Source organism: Paramisgurnus dabryanus, chromosome 15, assembly GCF_030506205.2.
Source record: "Paramisgurnus dabryanus chromosome 15, PD_genome_1.1, whole genome shotgun sequence".
Taxonomy (NCBI): Eukaryota; Metazoa; Chordata; class Actinopteri; order Cypriniformes; family Cobitidae; genus Paramisgurnus; species Paramisgurnus dabryanus.
Window position 1 is genome coordinate 23,234,471 of NC_133351.1, and position 22,365 is coordinate 23,256,835.

A 22,365-nucleotide genomic window follows, 5' to 3' on the forward strand; every position below is an offset into this window, starting at 1 on the left:
AGGGGGAAAACAAAGAGTGAAAATCAAAGAGACCTGACCTTATAAGATAACAGATATAGGCTATCACATCTCTTTCAGCTTCCAGTTATGAAAACAGACATCTTTGATTTTACCTGCATGTTTTTGACTATAAAGTGACTTACAGATCACCGTATCGGAATACAATAGTAAATTAGTAGGAGACTTAAGCAAGGAGGTCTTGAATTTCAGTTCTGGACCCTCTGGCTATCTTCAGGATGAGGTAGAGCAGCGAATGAAGACATCAAACTGAAGAACTGTCTGGAGAGTCACAAATTACATTGGGAGGACAGTCAGTGAGGGTGATATTGCAGATCTTAGTATGATAGATGAGAGGACACCTATTACAAGCCAAATGTATAAGATATATAGGTTTGTTTTAAATGCACTACAGGTTAAATCTGAATGTGTTTTGATGGTTTGATGTCTTAATAAATCCTTATTTAAACAATGGGGGCTGGAACACAAAAACACAAGCTGAATGGAATTTAACCTCAATTTTCAGGTTGACTTTATTCAACAAAATAAATCTGAAAATATTTGACAATATTTCTTTTGCATGACAGCGAGTTACTTGGAGTGTACAAGAAAATTTATAAGATAAGTGGGAACTGAAAGTGTTTATACATAGTAATGTAAAAAGAGAGTAAAACGAGGCCCCTTTTGTTTACCTAATCTGGACTGTGTAAAACATGTTTGTACTCCAAGACCAAGTGCATGAACACATTTTTTGTATTGTAGTAAAAGGTGGACCATGTATTTAACAGTGTCAACCTTTTTATTAATACAGGGGACATACTAAACAAAACAAAACAAAAAATAGTAGGGCATGTGCAAAACATTAAATATCAAAATCTTTAGTGTGCTACATTCTTAAAAACAACATATGTATCCAAAAGGGATTTGGTTAGGTGCAGAAATAATTTTTAATAGTACAGTGTTTTATACAGTTCTTGTTATTTTCTGCATGTCCTTCAAATTTGGATTGTTAGTATATTAGTTTAGGCCCATCATAAACAGTGAATGCTTTTTATGAATCTTAAAGCATCTCATCATAATAAGGATGTTTTTTTGTTCTGTTTGGAAACGCTTTTTTTCAGAGTGCATGGCTAGTTCAATACTTCACAATTCATTCTCTCTCAATCTCAAAGGCGGGCTTTACAAACAAACAATTATCCCAAATAAACCGCTTAACATACATCATTCAAGATGTGCTGTGAACTACCTGATCATGTGGCAGAGGTAAATTATAACCTTTATTCCTGTATGACAAGGTTCCTCACTCAAGCCCCGGGCGGCGTCACTGAGTGCCTGATAAGCTGTGTCTTACAGCAGAAGGCTGGGAAAAAGCATGAAGCGTCTTCTACCTGCGTGGAACATCATGAGCACTCGGAGGAGCCCGGGAGCGCGCGCACAGGTTCAACACATGGCATTCAAAGGAACAGTTAGTAGTTAAAAGAAAAACGGGATTTTTGCATTCCTAAAGCCAAACTGTTTCATTAGTTTAGAAGGTCTGACCGCATTCCATCAACCTCAGGATAAATGTTCTTCTGCAGGACTGAAATCGCCGCGTTATTGGATTGTTTTATCTGGTTGAATGAAGTTCTCAAAGATTGAAACTGCTGACTCCTGTCCAAGCGGATTTTGCGACCCTCCTCACAGATGATGATGCGCTTTATCGTTTAGGGGTGCTGAATCTTACAAATTTACAAAGTTTCTCGCAGGACAAGCCATCCTCATCCTTGGACTAGTTAATTGTTTTATTTTACTTATTTTTTTGGTTTTACTTTGAAAGGCATCTCACCATGTCGATCCCACTTTCCAGAACGCAACTTGCCCTCTTCTTTATTCTGCTTTGTCCGGTCAATATCATCGGGCTCTGGTGGTAAGTGATACATCAGGAGTGATATCTATTTACAGCTCTGATCAGTGGGAACTTTGTGTCATAGAGTAGGAAAATATATGTCAGATTTTCCTATGAATAAGATTGACTATCATAAAACTGTCCGGGACATCAGATATGTAAAAATAATGCGCGAACGCCCATGTGAACTATTTAACCATAAATTTCCACTAAATACTGTTCAGGAAATTAAAATGCAATAAGAGTTATTCACAGGAATGATGTGTGTGATATATTTCATTTATATACTGTATTTAATAATATAACTGGCTAATACCCTAACGAAAATGAACCATGATTTAATAACAGTAATCATACTGTGGTATTTTTAATTAAACCATGTAACCACAATGTACCGATGTCACACTACAGAAAATATATAGCCTAGTTTAACCGTGTTATTTTCAGTAAAACTATGCTTACACAAATCTGAACTATGGTAATCAATCAGCCAAAATCAAAATATGGTTACATGGCACTTTTATTATAATAAAGCCATGGTTATTTTTTATAATGGTGCATCTGTTTTTAAATGGTGTTTTAGAAAAAAATATAAAGGCTCACTTTAATTGTTCAAATTGAAATCTGGGCACACACATTTAGCTTATCGCAATGCCAATTATATATAACTATTATTCTAGTACATTATCAGTGCTGGTTTTCATTATGGGAAGTTTACCAAGGGTTAAGCTAAAGTTTCAAAGGTAGAAACATTGGGGGTCAGAGTTGGAATTTGAGGTGGACCTCCAGGCTGTGGGTGTCATCATAAACGTCGCTTTTGCTTAACACTGTGAAATGCACGAGTTTGACAAGCCTCAGATTGTTTGATAAACAGTGGCAATCCAATTAAAGCCAAATTACCTTTAACAAGGGGGTTGTTTACCTTCTCCCATTTCCAAATTTTCACCTCATTTGTATCCACAAGGTCAGCACGCTGTTTTCCCAAAGCTCCCCTCATGCACACACATACGCGCTGATACACCTGGGAGCCAAAAAAATCCAAAAGACAATGATGCTTTCTTTGGGGCACGAGGCATGCCATCACAAACCTCTCGTCTGTTGCTGGGATGAGCCGGGGGGCTCTGACAGACGTCGGGCCATTCACATGGTGAGGCTGAGAGGAGATGAAACAGAGGGAGATAAACTGGCTCTCAGGACTCTGATTGTGCTCTGATTCAGGGCTGAGAGCTGAGTGCTTGAGGAAGAGAGGCTTTGGGGTCATGGCCTGGCAGCCCGCCAGCAGTCTGTCGGACAGGTGTGTCTGTGCACGCGCCGTACCCTTTCCCTTTAATGTGTGCATCTGTGTGAGACTCTCAGGCAACTTTGTGTCATTTCCATTTAATTTGAACTGTATTTATTAAAAGACAGTCTGTTTTAGCTTTGGACATTTTAGCTTTTAAACGCCTATTGTGACCTCTCATCCACCTTCAACCGTGTGTGTGTGTGTGTGTGTGCGAAATCCCACCTGCAACAAATCTGCATACACTGCTTATATTATTAGTGTACAGCATGTTTGTGTGCTGCCATACTTGTACTGTAATGTTATTTTACATATATGCTTTTTATAAGATGCTTTTATCCAAAGTGACTTACATTGTATTCAAGTTACACATCAGTATGTTTCGACTGGAATCGAACTTGTGACCTTTAACACTGCTACTTAATGCTCTACTTATTGAGCTTGAAGAAAATACTGTATGCTGTATAGTGTATTGTATAATGTGCCTAAATTAACCAACATTAAGTTACACCCCGGGCTTTTAAAAGCCTCTCTTGTTCTGCATTCTGATGTCTGTCATATTTAACACACCTGAATTAACACATCATTTGCTTATTGAAAAACTCCATGACTTGGGTGTGTCAAATAAGTTAGACATTCAAAATGTGCAATTCTGGAAAGGAATTAACAATGCAAAGGTCATGGGTTCGAACCCATTGGAACACACATACTGATAAAATGTATAGCCTGAATGGTTGCTTTGGATACAAGTGCCTGCCAAATGCATAAATGTCAATGAATGGTTTGAAAACCCATGGGGTCGTGCATAAATATCAATTTAACAAGGTAACATTTTAAAATGTGACCTCTGTGTGTGTGTGCAGTGCACCCCTGTCATTCTCACTCACAAATGTCTTCATCAACCTAACCGATGTAACTTATACGAGTGTGTCCCAGACTACACAATGTCAAATGTTCGCACAGAGTCTGGGAGAAGTGAATCTCATTTGGAGAATGGAGAGATATCCAATCAAGAGGCCTTGAGAGATGGATCAGATAACGAATGGATGACAACCGCTTGGCTGGTCCGGCCACGCACCTCCAAGCTTGTGTCTGCGTCCACCGTGCTCCAGACGTTCAGGGAGAGGTTTCTTGTCCCTGGTTCTGTCCCTCTCCTGTCTTCGCCTGCATGTGACAGACAGGGTCGCCGTGATAGAGTCGCGCACCGCTGAGGTTTCACTCACTTGATTTAGTGCGGCGCTCCAAAATGAGATTGTGCCATGGCTCAGCGCCACGCACCACAGAAGTGAACCCGAGCCACTCTGTGCTGTTCCAGCCCTGTCGTGATTGACTTCATATCCAGCATACTTGAGGGATTAAGTAGGGATGAATTTCGCTCTTTACGAAGTGAAAAAAAAGCAAAGAGACTTATCTGTAACCATGCAATTCATAATGTAACCTGAGGTCTCTACGGGACAAAAAAAAGATAAATGTGCATGCGTATGTTCGCACTGATTATTTGGATAACTTCTCTTAATCACAGTTTCCCCCTGTTCCCCGTCAGTATTATCTTGCTCGTACATCATGGTGTGGCTGTGTTTTTGGATATTCCTGATTGCATGACTTGGGTACATCCTTTTCCATGTTATGATTGGGCCCCATCTCTCTCTTATCGTATTTAAGAGTCTCACTAGATAAAGGAGGAAAGAGTGGCATTCTCTTTTGTGTAGTTGCTTGGTTAGATATCATCCTCATGAGCTGACCTAGGATCAGTGTCCCCCAACGGAAATTTTACATGAATCATTGCATGAGATATGGCAAAAATGATGTTAGATTAGTCAGCACAACATCAGCATCGACTTTTCTTTGTCTGCTATTGTCTGCTATTATGTCTTTGACTCTGGCTGGTTTCGATTAAGAAAGCGATTGTTGATCAGACACAGTCAAATACCTTCTTCTCTATATCACCCAAACCATATTATGACCACTTTAATGATACTTTTCTTCAGTGCTTGGCCTCATCCCTTCTGACAGTAAAATAGGATTTGGAAAGATAGAGTCTTGCATTTTTACGAGTCTACACCTCCTGCTGTAAAATGTGGTTCCATTATTTGAGACCTGATCCTGGGACTGAGAAGGTCAAGGGTTTGTAGATAATCAAAGACTGCAGGAGAGCAGGCGGTCTGTAAACATTATATCTGCACATCATAGTTGCATACATGTAGGGGTGTATCTAAGATCCACATCTGTTGGAGTTTATAATAGAGACATCAATGCAATGTTATCAACCTCTTTCTGTCATCATGGAAACAATGGTAGTCATTTTTATTGGCGGGCTGGTCAACCTGTGGACCACCTGCCGAACCCAAATTAAAATTTTAAGGATAGGATAGATAGAAAGTGCTATCATCAATGTGACCGATTTTATCCACATTGGTGGATGCAAATGTAAGCAATATGTTTTCTGGATCGGCATAGGTCAGCCACTATTACATTACCCACAAGTTCTGCCTAGTTTGAGCAGTGATGCATTTGTCAATCAATATAAAAAAATGGGTGGAGTTTGGGGGGGCACTTACCAGCAAATAAGGGTACTGCAATACTTTGAGATTAGCGAGAGAGTGCGGATTCATGGTTTTCAAATATGGTATCTTTTGTACCTTTAAGGGGTGTACAACACATTGAAATGTTGTACCTTATGTGGTACAATATTATACCATAAGGACCAATTGTGCACCTTAAGGAACAATGTTGTACCAGTTAAATTTTAGGGGTACAAAACAGTTAACTGTACCTTTAAAGGTACACAATAGATCCTTAAGGAACAGTAATGTACCTCAAAAGGTACAACATTGTATTATGTTTATATACCTGTAAAGGTACAAAACGGTACCTTGGGGTACCACCCCAGCAACAAAGGTACAGTTCGGTACCTTTTTTCTGACAGTGTATAATACTGTACAATGTTCCTGTAGCTCAACTAGTAGAGTATTTTAGCAGAGCAAAAGCTAATGGGTTCAATCTCAGGTAAAGTGTATTAAAGCATTTGACAAATGCATAAATGTAAAGATAATATATGGCGGTAGTGTTTCGTATCAGCTTACTAATAGTAAAACTTCCACTCTCTGCCACTGCAAAACATTAGCTATAGGATATCCCATTCTGCAATGTGGAAATGAAAGGAGTCTGAAACAAACGCACGCTGCAGAGCATCTTAAAACCTCTGTTGAACAGACGTATGCAAATGAAATATTAGGCCTATCAAGATGGGATGCATCACTTGTAAAGCCTGTTATCTCCCCTCTCATATTTCTTATCGGACCGCCATGGAAGGCGACTGGCAGGAGCGTTAGTTTGACTTTTTAAAACAAACTCGCACGGCAGATGAATGTTATTAGACTGAAAGATTAGCTTTGACAGGGGTGAATGAAAAGCAATGAGGTATTCTCACAAAGATCTGCTCCCCCAGACGGCAACGTAATGATAAAAACCGACTTCAGCTGCACGGATCACGGCCGCTGAACTTTCCTTCGATATAGCGAGAGTTATTAAAAAGAAAGAATCAGAGGATTGTGGCTTTCTCACATTACGTCATAGCGACTGTCACGGGAAGCTCTGGCAGAGCCCTCCATGCTCTGGACCCCAGACCTCCTTTCCCATTAGCGGTTGAAATAAACAATTTATTCAAGTGTAAACACACATCTGTCATCGCTGTTGACGAAACCGAGCAATTAAGATGCAGCATTTTTCTTTAAACGTTATCTGTTTATTATCAAAGGGGGTAATACGATTACCGCCGACATTATAGTGTGTCTGACTCAAGTAGTTGTCTTTTTTCTGTATATTTTCTTTGTCATTTGCTAGGAACAACGTGTACACTTCAAACTGAGGAAAAACCTTAAATGAACGAGGATCTGCTTAGACCTTAAAGTGAACCTCACCAAACGTTAAATTTATAACGCTTTACATCATGTAAAGTGGTTCGCGTGCCGCGCAGTTTGCAAAGATAATCGCACTTTGTCTTCTGATACTTTGTGTGGTTCAAATGAGTCATCTGATGAAACGTTTCATTTTGTCTGTCTTAGGGCAGTGGGGAGTCCGTTGGTTATGGACCCAAACAGCATCTGCAGGAAGACAAAACGCCTGGCGGGCAAGCAGGCCGAGCTATGCCAGAACCAGCCGGAGATCGTAAACGAAGTTGCTAAGGGTGCAAAGCTGGGTGTGCGAGAATGCCAATACCAGTTTCGCTTTCGACGCTGGAACTGTACCAGCCAGAACAAGTACTTTGGCAAAGTCCTCCAGCAAGGTGAGTCTTTGTCCTGACTGAGTGAAAGAATCCACTCTCTCAAACTTAATCAATCTATGTCTCGATTATGGGTCATCAACGTCTCTCTGAGGGTATGAACTTTGGCCCTCAGACCCAGAGACCTGTGCCCTCATTTCGACATGTTTGATCCAAGTTCAGGAGAGAACAAGGACAGCGGTTGTATTTTTTTTTTCACTTCAGTGGCTTTCTTCTGTGTTAAATTGCTCTCTAAAAATGTTCCCCAAATTGCCTTGATCTGCCACATTTTTTTAGTCCTTTGAAGAGTAATAAACTAATGTAGCCTCTACAATTATTAAGCTTTTCTTTTAGGGTTCACCTCCACCCTACCCTACATTTGATAAACTTGTTCATTAAAGGCCATTACTGTAGCCCACAACAAAGGTGTGGATGCTAAAGTAACTGTCATTATATGATATTTTGTAAACATTTTCTTAAAAAGATCTGATGAACTACCCAAACTACCTGACAAGCTATCCAAAGAGTCCACCAAAGAACACAACATTCTTTTGTGAAGATGTTTTATGTTGGGCTGGTCAGTATCATTGTCGTCTTGGACATGCACTTGCACTGTGGATAGAGCATTGTTCAAAAGCAATAGTTTTTGGTAACTAAAGCCATTGTAGAAATGCACTATTGACAGTCAGACTTACTATAATACTTGATTATAGTAGAGTAAGCAACGATAAGTATTAAGTCTTGTGATCTTAACATGACACCTCACTTCAGATAATCCCATCATTAATGCTGATGATATGACAGGATGTCAGTAAACATGATTTTTAATAATACAATAGTATAATTTTTTTATATATAAAAGAATTAACAGATGCAACTACTTACTGTACATTAGTCTTTATCTTAAACAATGCATTAGCAAATAAATGAAAGATGATGCAAGTTTTAGATGTAAATTTTGAATTCTGCATGTTGTCCTGCTTTGCTGTGTTTCGTTGGTTTTCACCAGTAGAGGGCATCGTTTTGGCTCCCCATACTCTGCCCAGAGCCACCTGTATAGATGGTCAGTAAAACATTTCCCTTAAATTCACCAGTCTTGAAATGCGCCCATATCACATTGATATAGAGAGATGCAGGCTTGTCATACTCAGGTCTGAAGCTGAGTTCAGGATTTGGCCTCCAGTGTGGACGTGTTCACACACGGATTGCAACATGATTCCTCTGTCTGCATCGACCTATCTGAGACCGAGCACTGGAGGCTGCCTAAGAAAATGGAAATTAATCATAAATTCCTATGTGTCTATAGGTGAGGCTTAAGTGCTCTTCTGTTTTCAAGCATTTACCACAATTACCGTGAGTCTCGACTCTAATGACCATGTGTCAGGACTGAGAGCCGTGCTAAGGCAGGTTCACTTCCTGTACCGTGCAACAGGGTTGTACCGAGTGTCTCACATATTTCTTTCATTGCTTAATAACTGGGGGCTATTTTCTTCCCCTATTCAAACATGTAAACCAGAGATTGTTTTCTTGGCCCAGGGGAGTGGCCTTTTAATGCCAGAATTCGCTGGAAATGCTGCCGGCTGCTTATACACATTGTCTCTGAGGTTGTAATTAAGTCGATAAAACTGCTCAGAGACAATATGCGGTCAATTAGACAACCCAGAAATGATAAGGCTGCAGTGGGTGCGTAATTCGACCTGCTGCCTCAGGAATGCGCCTCATTATTTTTGGTGTCGAGAACTCTTGCGTCAATCATTGTGATGGTGCATTGTCTGCTGTACACGGGTTACTCACGTTACCCCTTGGGTACAGATATTAGAATGATAAGAAAAGTGCCAATCTATGCAATATCTCATTTAATTGTCTGACTTAGACACCACTAAGGTGAAAGGGAGAGCTTATGAAGACCTTTGGCCTAAGTTTGTCTCTCTGTATAATTTTTTTCCTGCGAGTATTGTTACATAAGTACAACATAAGTTGTATTGCTCTATACAGTAGGTCAGCAATTTATATAAGAGCTCAAATGCAAAAGCAACTAAATGCCACAATGATATTAACCAAATGCTCTCAACATACTTTCATATACTTTCCCTTAAGATCTGCCTAAATCCAACATCAGGCCATTCAGAAAGTCCTCCAGGTGCACTGAAGAATTGCATGGATGGCAAACATACCAGTAGATTAGATTTCAGTTACTGAGTTTTTACATTTGAGCCTTGCAGCTACTTAGAGGGTTTTGCAGTGAAAGACAGTCAAATATGCAAAAGGGGACATTTCACAAGACACAAGGGGACATAAATGCAAATGAGCTGAAGAAATTCAAACACTAATCGCCATAATGATGATCTGTTATAATTGAAACTCAATTGTGCTGTAAATTATTTTCTCTCTCTCTGCACTAAATGGCATTGCCGTGGTTGGAAAATTGCAGATTAAGGGGTGGTATTATTATAATAAGATCCCCTTCTGACATCACAAGGGAAGCCAAGTTTCAATTACCTGTTTTTTATATGCTTGCAGAGAATGATTTGCCAATTTTTGAAAATAGGCTTATCTTCCAGCTCCCCTAGAGTTAAACAATTGAATTTTCCTGTTTTGGTATCTATTTAGCCGATTTTGGGCACTGTGTAATATTATTGCGCCTGCTGCAGCCATGTTACAGCAGCAAAGTCCTTGATTATTACGCCAGAATGAGAGTATAGTTCCTAGTCATATTGGCCTAGAAAAATCACAACTTTTAATTTTTGTTTGTTCTTAGTACACGATGTAACTACGGAAGAGTCAAGTTTTAAATTTGATAAATATCGAAACTCTTTAGATATGTTTAAAGGTGATGCTAATGGTCTAATCAGATTCAATGAATTATGCTAAGCTATGCTAAAAAAAGGGTACCGCCAGACCCTGAGATCGGCTAAATGGATTCCAAAATGGTATACCTCAGATGTTAAACTCTAGAAGAGCTGGGAAATAAAAAGTGGAGTGTACCTTTAACTTGCTGGGTTGTTCTCTTTCACATTTAATAGAAGCACTGGATACCCAATTATAACACTTAAACATGAAAAAAGTCAGATTTACATGATATGTCTCCTACCAATGAAATAACTAAAGTAAAATTTGTGAAAATAAGGCATGACTAAGTCCTTTTTCATTGCAATTAAAGTGAAATTGCTAAACCTAAACTTAAGAGCCTGAAAAAAATGATCATTCAAGAAAACATGCAGACACTAAAGGGGATCGCACACCGGCCGCGCCGCTCAGCGCCGCGCCGTTCTAAATCAACTGAACACATTGTTTTCTATGAGTGTACGCACACCGGCGCCGCCAGGTGGCGCCTGTCCGCGCCGCCCAGCTGTGACTAGGAAGTTGTTCAAATCCCTGTCGCGCCACACAGCGCCACTCACATAGCTTAACATTAAATAACATCATATTTGCCCCAAATCATTAAGGATTAACATTGGCTGCTAACGTATATTTTGCATTTTGAAGTAGACGCTATCTGACGAAGCTTGCGCTATTTAATGTCCACTTCCGGTTTACAATACCTCCGAGTTCTGCTAGGCGCGACGCGACGCGGCGCTGCGCGGCGCGGCTGGTGTGCGATCCCCTTTAGAGGGTTTTGAGTCTAAAATTTGAATCGGAAATATAGACCAAACTTGCACACATACAGTAAACAGACTAAATTCAATTTAGCAGGTTTGTAATAACAGAAATAAGTTTATAATGAAATTGATAATCAAGTAACCAATTCACAATTTGCTATTCACAAGTATATCAGACTGTATATAGAGGTTGAGTTGCTATTAAAAAATTACATTCTTGTTTTCTTCACATCGACCATTTGTTCAGCAGATGTGTTTGGTATCTTCAGTATTCTGGTCGTAGCGATCGTGAACTCACATTTGAACTCAGCATGTAAGTGTGTGTGTGTGTGTGTGTGTGTGTGTGTGTGCTTTTGATAAAAGTTAAAGATAATGAAGTGAAAGACAGAATGGTGCGCTTGTGTCAGATAACAGACAACGCTACAATACATCTCCAAGCCCGAGCCCGGAGGCAGACCATTTTTGCAAGCATTAAGATTATATGCGCACTTATTTGAATCTACTTAATCTTGTTTCACGCCCGTAAAGGCAGCACTCTTTAATGCCGTTCCAAAACTTTCTATCTCCAAGCCCGCTGTTGGAACAGGTCAGAGGTCTGTGTTCTCAGCATGAAGAACTGTTTAAATACGTGTTATCGTTTAAAGCGGCAGTCAGCCCTGCCTTAATGCTTCTCCTCTACTCACAAAACTAACCATGTTGTCCTTATTTGAGAATAACTCAGTATCCAATCATGTGCACGGGTGTGTGAATTTATGCGGTTGCCTCGAGTTGACAAAAGTGGATCCCAGGTATGCAACAAGATCCGTGCAGTCAGAGATTGTCTCAACCATCTCTGCATGCAGACAGCACATGGTGGCAAAATAAATCAATCAAAATTATTCCCGCCCGTCAGCACTGGAGGGACTCTACCTTCACATCTCTTTTCATCCTGTAGCCCTATGCTTCATTGACTTAAAGATTGAGTATTAAAAAAATATTTGCTAATTCTTACAGAAGCCCCTTCTGGCATTAAGTTCTTGCTCTCTTTCCCAGGCAGGCCCGGACACAGACAGCTGCACAAAATTTGTTTGGAATTTGTGTCTTGGAGAAAAAAATAAGAGAGGGAGGTGAAATCAAGTGAATTTTACCCTCCGTCTGTCATGACAGCCTCTGTTTTATGAATGTATTGGATTAGATTACAGTGGATCTAAAGGGGCCAATTTTGTCTATGTAATAGTTCAAATGTAGGACATTACATTGTTTACAAAATATTGTCTGATCATGATAGGTCTCACTTGGTTTCGAACACTTTGCATCTTCACTTACTTATAAAATCACCACTCACCTAATTGTGGAATCTATCTCTAGCACCATGACTGGCTTTAACTGGTGTTATCTCTCACCTGGTAAGGACTGGTTAGATATAAGTGATGATATGATTTGATGTACATTACATCAGCTCAAATAAGTATATACAGTAATGTGTATACTTTACTTTTGGAAAGGGCATCAAACAGAAGTGAGCATCCCTATGCCCTAGGCCAATCAAAGTCCTTAAAGTGAGCTCTTTGAATGGTGTAGGGGATTTATCATCTCATGTTTGAGTCAGGCCAATGTTACCTTGACAACGATGCATGTGCGCATGGATTTAGTTTTTGCAAATATTATTTGTAATATTTCTTATCAAATGTTGTTTATGTTTGTCTTATTTCAAACTGATTTGTTTTGCTTTGCTTTAAAAGTAGATACAGCTAGTTAATAAACACAGCAGATACTATTAATCGCTTTATTACAAAGTCTTTACTTACTTTTAACCTCAGATCATTATTGGGTATTATATTAAAATAAAAATAAACTGAATAATTCTACTTAGATTTGTGTGTAAAGTCAAATCCCCTCACTATTTTTTCTTCAAAATGCATCGCGGCAACTCATAACCCAAGACCACGTGATCACAAACAGAACTTGAAGTGACCATGGCATGTAAATTTCAATAAAAGACTTTTGGAAGGGCCCTTCGTGGAGAGGCCTATAGCGGGTGCACAAATGCCATTTGAAAAATGCTGACAGTAGTTGAAGTCACACAGGTGTTAAGCACCTGAAAACAGGTAGTTCATCACATTACACTTAATAGAGTACAGAATTGTGCTAAATAGCACTAAAAGCTCTTAATCACAGGGGAACCATTTTTAGGGCTTTATATAGCACCTATAAAGAACCATCCAGGGGGTGAAATAGCACCACTATAGCACCAGATATGGTTCTATATAGAATATTATGGTTCTACACAGGTGCTACATAGGTGCTATATAGCACATAAAATGGTTCCCCTATGATTACGAGCCAGTGAACCAGTTTAAGTGCTATTTAGCATTTTTTTTTAAGAGTGTACCTATAAATGTTTCATAAACATTCACACAGAGCATCTTAATACATTTGTATCAGTGGTGGCCGGTGACTTCTTTTTTCGAGGGCGCTCGATGCGAAGTTCGTCACAACATGTATGTAGCCCGTGATGTGTGTGGTTCGTAATGTGTTCTGTGCATCGAGAGATCCTATATGCATCACGTGTTTTGTCAAAATAAGTGCCCGTCTAAAGGGTTTAGGATAAAAGAGACGCTCCCGTTTGCCAGATACTCGCATAATCTTATGTGTAATCAGAGTTTACTTTTAAGGGAGTGTCTTGCGTGTATTTTGTGAACGTAAGCGTCTCTTTTATCATAAACGGTTTTGACGCTTGTGCAGCAGGCACTTATTTTGACAAGACACGTGATGCACATGGCAACAAACACATATTTTGAAAACATAAGCAACACACATGACACTTCAAACCCTTTATTTTGAATTTGCGCCCCTCGGATGAGCAGTCACGAGCCGTCACTGATTTGGATTACTTTAAATATCATATCTTTTTTATAATTTAAAACTGTAAATGTTTTGTGAAATAGCTACTTACTATTTAATGGAAATACATGTATAAAGTAGATTTTAAGTTTGGCTTAAGGGTCCTTTTAAAGTACATTACAAAGATGGACTAAAAAATGAAAAAAAAATACTTTGTGTTTCAAGTTTGAAGTGTTTATACAGTCAACAATGTTGTCAAAATGATCTTTGTTTATACAAAACAATAAAAAAAGTATTATGCATGCCAGGCCAGTATTTGTCAACATCACACAATGTCTGAACACGTAATGCGCATGCGCAAGACCGTTTTTGCAAATCTGCGTTTTTTGTAGTTTACATAACGGTATTGTTTACAATGTTTGCACTTTAGTTTTCATTTTTAGTGACCTTTGAAACAAAATCGATTTTAACTGTAAACAGGATAAGTTTTTATGCACTTGTGCGTTTATACAAATGCAAAATGTATAAAGTTATGCGTTACGCGTTAACCACGAAAGCTGCTTGTTTATGTTTTTACTGCTGAAACCGTCTATCGTATCCAAATCATGCAGCAAATAAATAAAACAAGTTTGTGATTACATTCAGTAGCACAATTTTTTTATTTATTTTTTTCATTTATTGGGTGTTTACATGATACAATTTTTAACTAGGGCTATAAATAAGAAATAATAACATCAAAGTACTTTAAGTAAGGGATAATCCACGGCTAGGCATGCATTAAAGCGTGATTGATTGTATTTGCTCAGTAACACATTTATATGACTTATATTATGACATTGTCAATGATGCTCTGGTTGTGGGTAAGCTGTGTATACCTTACCACAGAAATAGCCCATGCAACTGTGGGATATTAATGCACGACGTAGAGGCGAAGAACCACCTGACGCGTAGCGTTTTATTGCACTCTGCGAAGTGTATTAAAACCCTTTAATGCATGGCTAGCCGTGGATTATTCCGCTTATACCTTGCTTAAAGCTGTAATTAATGTTTACAGTGTAATTTTTTAACAGACGGGTAAAAATGACGGTCATTTTCTTAAGTTAAGGCTCGCACTCCGTCTGCTTTAAATAAAGTAGTGCCATTGTATTGCTTTTATTTAAATGAATTATCACATTTATTCAAATTCATTATTAAAAGAGAGAGACAGAGAACTGAAAGTGAAGGACCCGAGGGAGAGAGAGAGAGAAAGAGAAAGAGAGAGAGATGCGTGCGCGAGTTACCTGTGGCTGTGTGCGTCTCTTCTTAAGCACAGGGGCGTCGCCAGGTGATTTTCCCGGGGCTTCAGCCCCGAATGTTTTGAGTTTAGCCCTGAATGTATTTTGAAAAGTTGACTGACAAATATGAAACCAGACAATAGCCTATGTTAACCTTTTAAATCAAGTTTTTTTACCAATTAGTTTATAGTAGCGGATTAATTTCTAACTGTAATCAAACTGACTGGAACTACCTGTGCATTAAACGGTTTTAATGTACACCTTCCAGCCAATCAGAATCGAGTATTTAAACAGACCATGGTATAAATGTATTTTATTTATATAACAAGCAAAATAAACAACACATAGATTACCTAGGAAACCAAAATATTTGTTATTTTCGACAAGGTATTTGTTCAAGAATTCAGATTAGCAACTAGTCAGATCATTAACAAAAATGAATCTGGAAGTAAGTTCGAACCAGACGCGTATCGCGTCACCGCACATGCATCCGATAAAACCGTATAAAGTTTATATATTGTTCATGAGCAAACAGCGACATCGATTTTTGTAGCACACATTCAGCTTGTCAGACATGCGGCGTCCTGAACAGAATCCAGATCCTGCATACATCTACTAATGCACAACAGTCCAACAACTCTTAACAGTATACCAGCAGAGAGCTTTATGTAGGGGTCATGAAGTTTCTAATTTTTATAAGTATCCATGTGAGTATCTGTACGTGTGCCACAGGGTGGCTGGTTCTCTTCATTCTTAGAGGACACTGCATGTTTGGACAGTGATGCAGAGAACAGCATTGTGTTCATTTATATGGACTGTTGTTCGGTTCAAAAACCTACAGGTGTCTTCAGGTGTGGTTCTGTCAACCACACATGCCCACACACAGTCACAAGAACACAACAACACACACACTTCTTCACAGTATAAAGAAGTCAGTGGGTGTGCGAGGGGACAGCTGGGATTAATATCCATGCATGTGTGTGTTTTCGTGTGTGTCGCTCTTGCAGAGCACTGATTCAATTTCAATGGCTTTAATGAAACCCATTCACCGAATCATGCTATATAGAATTGGCACTGAGCTGAAGAGTGACTGCACGCTCGCTGCGTCCAGCATTTACACAGGACAAAAGTTATTCTTTACAATTCCTCTACTGTCAAGCATATCAAGCCGATCTCAAAGGAAAACTTAAGTATTTTACAGGGTGGCGATTTCGTGTATGTACAATTATTAGAAAAAGCAATAATGAAGCCCCAAACCCAGTTTCATGGGCGAAAGCAGATTGTACTAAAACATATGAAGGAGATTGTACAATTCATATGAATTACCACTTTTAAAATAGTTGCCATGAGATTGTGTTGAGTAAGAGGTGCAAACGTCACCCTATTTTAGTTTATTACAAATTGAATGTTTTGCTTATTATTGTATTTGCTCTGTAACACATTTATATGACTTATATTATGACATTGTCAATGGTGCTCTGGTTGTGGGTAAGCTGTGTACCTTACCACAGAAATAGCCTATGCAACTGTGGGATATCTTAAGTGCCGTGGTTATCAGAGTCCAGTATAACCCAGTCTGGTTGTCATCAGTTGAAGGCTCTCTCTCTGATGTCACTGATGTTTGTGTCTTTGCAGACATCCGAGAAACAGCATTCGTGTACGCCATCACCGCAGCGGGTGTGACGCATGCAGTGACCCAGGCCTGCAGCATGGGGGAGCTGCTGCAGTGTGGCTGTGAGGCCACGCGGAGCAGAGGGCCACCACCTCGCTTAGCAAATATCGGCCCAACGGAAGGAGTCAAGTGGGAGTGGGGGGGCTGCGGGGACGACGTGGAGTTCGGCTATGAGAAATCTAAGCAGTTTATGGACGCCAGGCGGAGGAAGGGCAAGAGCGACATTCGAACCCTGATAGACCTTCACAATAACGAAGCTGGACGATTGGTAGGTTGTTTAAGAAATACGTTTTTGACACAAATGTACTAAATAAACCTTTTTTTTCTGGAGCAGTACCTTTTCAAAAAGTACACATTGGTACCACGGAGGTACAAATTGGTACCTCGGAGGAAAAAATCTGTACCTAAATCAGGACCTTTTTAAAAAGTACTGTACACAGTGACAACTTCTATACCTTTTTTTTTTTTTTGAGAGTTTACTGTAGAGAAAAATAGCAAATTACTACATTTTTATTTAATGTAAGGAAGAATTTTTTCTAATAAAATACATCAGATTCATTCATACTGTAACAAGACCATGACATGCATTATAAACATCGGGTCATGCTGACTTACTGAAACCTTAGTCAGTACCTGTTGCCCTCATGTTTGAATGCAGGTTTGGGATAGATGATTGTTGTTTCATGTTCCTGGTGAGATATCACGGTAGATAGATTTTTTGCATCAATGCATGGATGTTACAAGCACAGTCGTGTGCTGTTTTGCCTGTACAACCCTTCAGAGATAGTCAAGCTCAAATGAGCAGATGGCGCAGTTCAAAAGCCCCAGCATGGAAGAGCTCGGAAATGTTATGAAATTATACTTGGCAAAAGGCTGAAGAAGACACCGGACTGAGTTGAGACTAGTTCTCAAACATCACTCTCTTTGACTCTCTTTTACTTTTAACAGAATGTACTTTTAATACTGTACAATGGAAATCTGTGTTAGATATGTTAGAAAAAGGCTTAAAAGGCTACTGTATGCAATTACTTCTACACAATTTTACACAATTTCATGGCAATAGAATGCTGCATGATGACTTTTTTTGTAGGCCTCAAACTTTTGGATTATCGCAAAAAAGCTCTGTGTTTGACAAAAGATTATGACACTGTTTTTGTTCAACCAGATAATCTTCACAGATGAACACAACTTTTATGAATTTTAAAGTCTAAATGCATTTACTAGAAATAAAAAGCTACACCACAGTCTCTCGACATCAACTTTATCACCACCAAGCTTCTGACAGCTCTTTCAAACTTTATTTAACACATATAATATCAAGGTACCTGAAAAGGAAATACTCTGTGGATGAATGTTTGTTGGGAATTGTGCCCATGTTGAATTGTTTTTAAGATCTTCATGCGTGATGACGTTTAAAGTCCCTGACAAAATCTGTAGTCCCATGTAGCAACTTGTTAACAACTACTTTAACCTTTTAAGGACACCAGTAACATTAAATAAGTATTGGATGCATTAACAAATATGACATTTAATTAATATGACAGAGACGCGCCTCTGTATCTAAAATAAAACAGACCGGAGATCAAGTGATTGGCTTGGCATTACATGACGTTTACATTAGACATTAAGCAGACGCTTTCATATAGAGATTTAAAAAGGGAGGAAGGAAAGCATGAAGATTTTTCATTACACGCATCTTCTTTATATGTGTATAAAAAATAAGTAGGCTATAATAATGTATAATTTAATGTATATACTAATAATATAGATCATGTATAATAATATATAATACAGAAAATTTTATAATATAAAATATAATCATGTACATTTTATATATCAGCATTATCATACACATTATACCTATAGCCGAGTAATTGATTATAGCATACGAGTAGTTTTATTTTAGGTTTTGCATACATTTAGAAGACATTTTGATTCAAACGTTTTTGTTGAATCACGATTTGTTCGTTATAACATTCATACGCAAATATCAAGCACAAATTTGTGCGTACGGATGCTTAGTGAATGAGACCCACTGACTTTGACAATGGAACCGAAGTGTTAAAATGCTAACTTGCTTCCCGGTTTTGTCTATCTATTTTACAAGGTGTCTAAGGGCACATTTACACGACAATGATTATACTATTGTGCTTTATTGAAAAAATGTGCATATACATAATATCACCGTTTTCACAGATCTGTGTATTTGCAAAAAAATGTGCCATTATTGTTCGAAAACGCTGTTTTCAAGGCCCCCAACACTGTGTAAATTGCCCCGAAATTCATATGATTTGTATGATCTCATTCATAGTATGACCAGCTTTTGGCTTAGTGACGCTAGGGTTAAGGGTGTTTTTTTCCTGATATTCATATGTTTTTGAACATTCCCATTCAAATTGCCACCATATAAAACACATGTTTTTTTATGAGATTAGGTTGAGTTTTTTATCCCCTTAGCATTCCTGAAAAATTAAAACAAAGGACCTGCGGTACCTGCTGTGTATCTTCAAATCACAAGAATCTCTTAGCTGTCCAAAGATATATGTGACATGTTTAGCTTTTTGTTTTTGAGTCGTTGTATGTCATGAACTTTACTGTCAAAGAAAACAATGTTCAGCCATTGTACATTGGAACTTTAAGGGGTTAAAACATTTATTTTTATTTATTTTATTCAGTATCCTTAAGATGTACAGAAATCTCCTGTAGTAAATAATACATATTACACATCTTCATCCACTGGCCAAATCATCACATTAGCTGTTCTCTAGTGCTTCACCTTACAAGGGTCACTGCGTCATAGCCTTAGGTTTGGAAAGTACGGGGTCAATCACAGGTAAATCAGGTATTGAGTTGGGGGCAAATAGAGATGTTTGCCAGATTTTTCTCGGTCAGTGACTACTCAAAAACGACTCTTTAAAACCCCCGCAGTGACTTGTTTTGAATCGAAGCGAGAAAAGTGTTAACGCTGTATTTATCCAATATTAATTTAAACAGGTATAGAACTGTACGAAACTCTGTTTTCATGTTCTTTTCGGACGGCCGGAGGCTACAGAGGAGAGAGGGAGGGAAGAGACAAGGGTAAATTCCTTCTAAATAGCTTCTCCTTTTATCTCACTTGACTATCTTTGTGTCTTGAACTGCAGGCGGTGAAGAATTATATGAGAACTGAATGCAAGTGTCACGGGCTGTCTGGCTCTTGCACTTTACGGACCTGCTGGAAAAAAATGCCTCACTTCCGTGAGGTGGGCAACCGCTTGCTCGAGCGCTTCAACGGGGCCTCTAAAGTGATGGGTGGGAACGACGGTAAAACTGTCATCCCGGTGGGCCAAAACATCAAACCTCCAGACAAGCAGGACCTGATCTACTTAGCAGAGTCGCCGGACTTCTGCCTGCCCAACAGGAAGACGGGGTCTCTGGGCACGCGGGGCCGAATGTGCAACAGCACGGCTCTGGACGTAAGCGGATGTGACCTGCTGTGTTGCGAGAGGGGTCATCGGCAAGAAACTGTGGTTCTGGAGGAAAACTGTCTCTGCCGTTTCCACTGGTGTTGCGTGGTGCAGTGTAAAAAGTGCTCTGTTAGGAAGGAACTGAGTTTGTGTCACTGATCCAGAGACTGAGAAGTCTGGGTTCAAAGCAACAAATCTGGAAGTCATACTAGAGCACTGACTAAAAACAAGAGTATCTAGGGTGACTCCAGATTGACTCCAGAATGTACTGCACGACATGCAAACACTTCAAACCCTGAGGCTTTGGAAAAGACTGTAGGAGTGTTTGAATAACAAGAACCACTGGGGGTTTTTCAGCTGTGAAGTCGAAACATTTGCAAATTCCTATCAGCAAAGTGAAGAGGGCTCTTGAGTATCTGTGTTTTTTTTTTTTTTAGATCAGCCCTATATATTCTGTTAGTTCATTGCTATAAATGGTTATATCCTCTGATGGGGTGAGCACAGAGCCGATTCACAGAGACACTTCTGTGAACACACAGGGACAACAGCCATGTTGTGAGATAAGAGAAGCAAGGTCACATGATTTCTGCATGTGCCTATATTGGCTGTGCATGCATATGCTGTCTGAAGAGACTGAAGCATTAAGAAAGGATATTTTGATTAGTGCTCTATAAAATGAACATCTTGATACAAAACAAAGACTCTTATTTATAAGCATTTTAATAAGATGACTACTTGTAATGAATTAACCTATGCCCTGTCGTTTGCTGTCGAAAGCACTTTGAATATGAGAACCTTATTGAGCATAAAGAGTAACATACCATTTCACTCTTAAACTTTTCAAAGGTAAGCAAATGCAAGAGAAGCAAATGTAAAAATAACCTTTTATGTGTCTATTATTTAATCTACAGGGCTTCAATGCACTTCTACTGATACCAATCACTCTTGTTCATTAGTTTCCTCTATAGTAAAACACGTTTTCAGTGGTTTGTTTCAGTTTTGGTTGCTTGTTCTTAGATTAAAGAGTTCTTGCATATTGTATATGCTATGAAATGCCTTTCAGTATGCTAACACTGCTCAGACCTACTGATCATTAACCACATACGGTATATGTACATGAATTTTAACATTATGATTTTTCAACATTACCATCCTTTTGATGGAGAGTTAACAAATATTGTAATATGGTTTCTGTGGTAACCAGGACTCTTCACAGGCCTGTCCACGTGTCTCATTCGATATGTTTGTGGTATCTATAGCTCAGCAAATCACTGCATGTTCAAAAATGGAGCAATTTCAGGACTTTTCAGTGTCATTTTTAATATATTCAGTTTCTCACACACATGCATTATGTTTAAAAATATTACGTTTTATCAGCTAAGGATTAGCCGTGAGAATTTCAATAATCATTTCATCTCAAACACCCTTTCTTTCTGGAATAGAATTCCTTAATAAGGGAATAATTCATTTTGTGAACTCATATGCATTTTTTAAATGATCCTAAAAAATATATGTACTTGATATTAAAACAAAACGGTTTGACTATTGCAGTATCCAATTCCTGTTATAAACTTTTCATTCAAATGTGTAGGTCGTCTTTCTTGTGGAATATGTGAAAAGATATATATTTCTCATAAAACAACTGTTTATAAAGTCATTTTGCATTTATTCCTTTCAGATTTGTGTATTTTTATATTTATAACCTTAATGCATTTGAAAGGAAGTTCATTCAGATATTAAAATTAAAGAGACTGGAACTGAGTCCGACATCTGCTCATGAATGAATAAAATAAAATATTTTTTCTGTTATTCTTTATTATTAATTATGATTTTCTATTTAATATTTTATTTGCTATTAGAGAAGCACATTATTAATCTTAAACAAATGGGTAACACTTTACAATAAGGTTGTATTTGTTAGCATAACTTAATACATTATGATGAACTAATAGTGAGCAAAATAGTTTCTCAGCATTTATTAAGTGCATGCCAATACCATTACTCAAATTAATTTAGTGTACGTTAATTAAGGGCTAATGTATAGGCAGCCTGTTGTTTTTGCAGAAATAAGTCTAGACAGTGTGATCAGGCTGCGATCTTGTATCACACTGAAGTGTCTTATTTCATGA

General features: G+C 38.5%; 1 protein-coding gene across 1 annotated transcript; it reads left to right on the top strand.

Annotated features, from left to right (window-relative positions):
• Nucleotides 1-1,293: 1,293 nt before the first annotated feature.
• wnt6b (wingless-type MMTV integration site family, member 6b) lies at nucleotides 1,294-21,913 on the top strand. The gene is made up of 4 exons (XM_065292809.2): nucleotides 1,294-1,903; nucleotides 7,226-7,446; nucleotides 16,754-17,058; nucleotides 19,934-21,913. The coding sequence occupies exons 1-4, from the start codon at nucleotides 1,824-1,826 to the stop codon at nucleotides 20,393-20,395; spliced, it is 1,068 nt and encodes a 355-aa protein (XP_065148881.1). The 5' UTR covers nucleotides 1,294-1,823; the 3' UTR covers nucleotides 20,396-21,913.
• The last annotated feature ends 452 nt before the right edge of the window (nucleotides 21,914-22,365 follow it).

What these genes read in the sequence shown, in the direction of transcription:
- wnt6b (XM_065292809.2), top strand. Translation starts at nt 1,824, where the DNA reads ATGTCGATCCCACTTTCCAGAACGCAACTTGCCCTCTTCTTTATTCTG. An exon ending in AATATCATCGGGCTCTGGTG is followed by an intron (nt 1,904 to 7,225) that starts GTAAGTGATACA and finishes TGTCTGTCTTAG; the next exon opens with GGCAGTGGGGAGTCCGTTGG. An exon ending in TGGCAAAGTCCTCCAGCAAG is followed by an intron (nt 7,447 to 16,753) that starts GTGAGTCTTTGT and finishes GTGTCTTTGCAG; the next exon opens with ACATCCGAGAAACAGCATTC.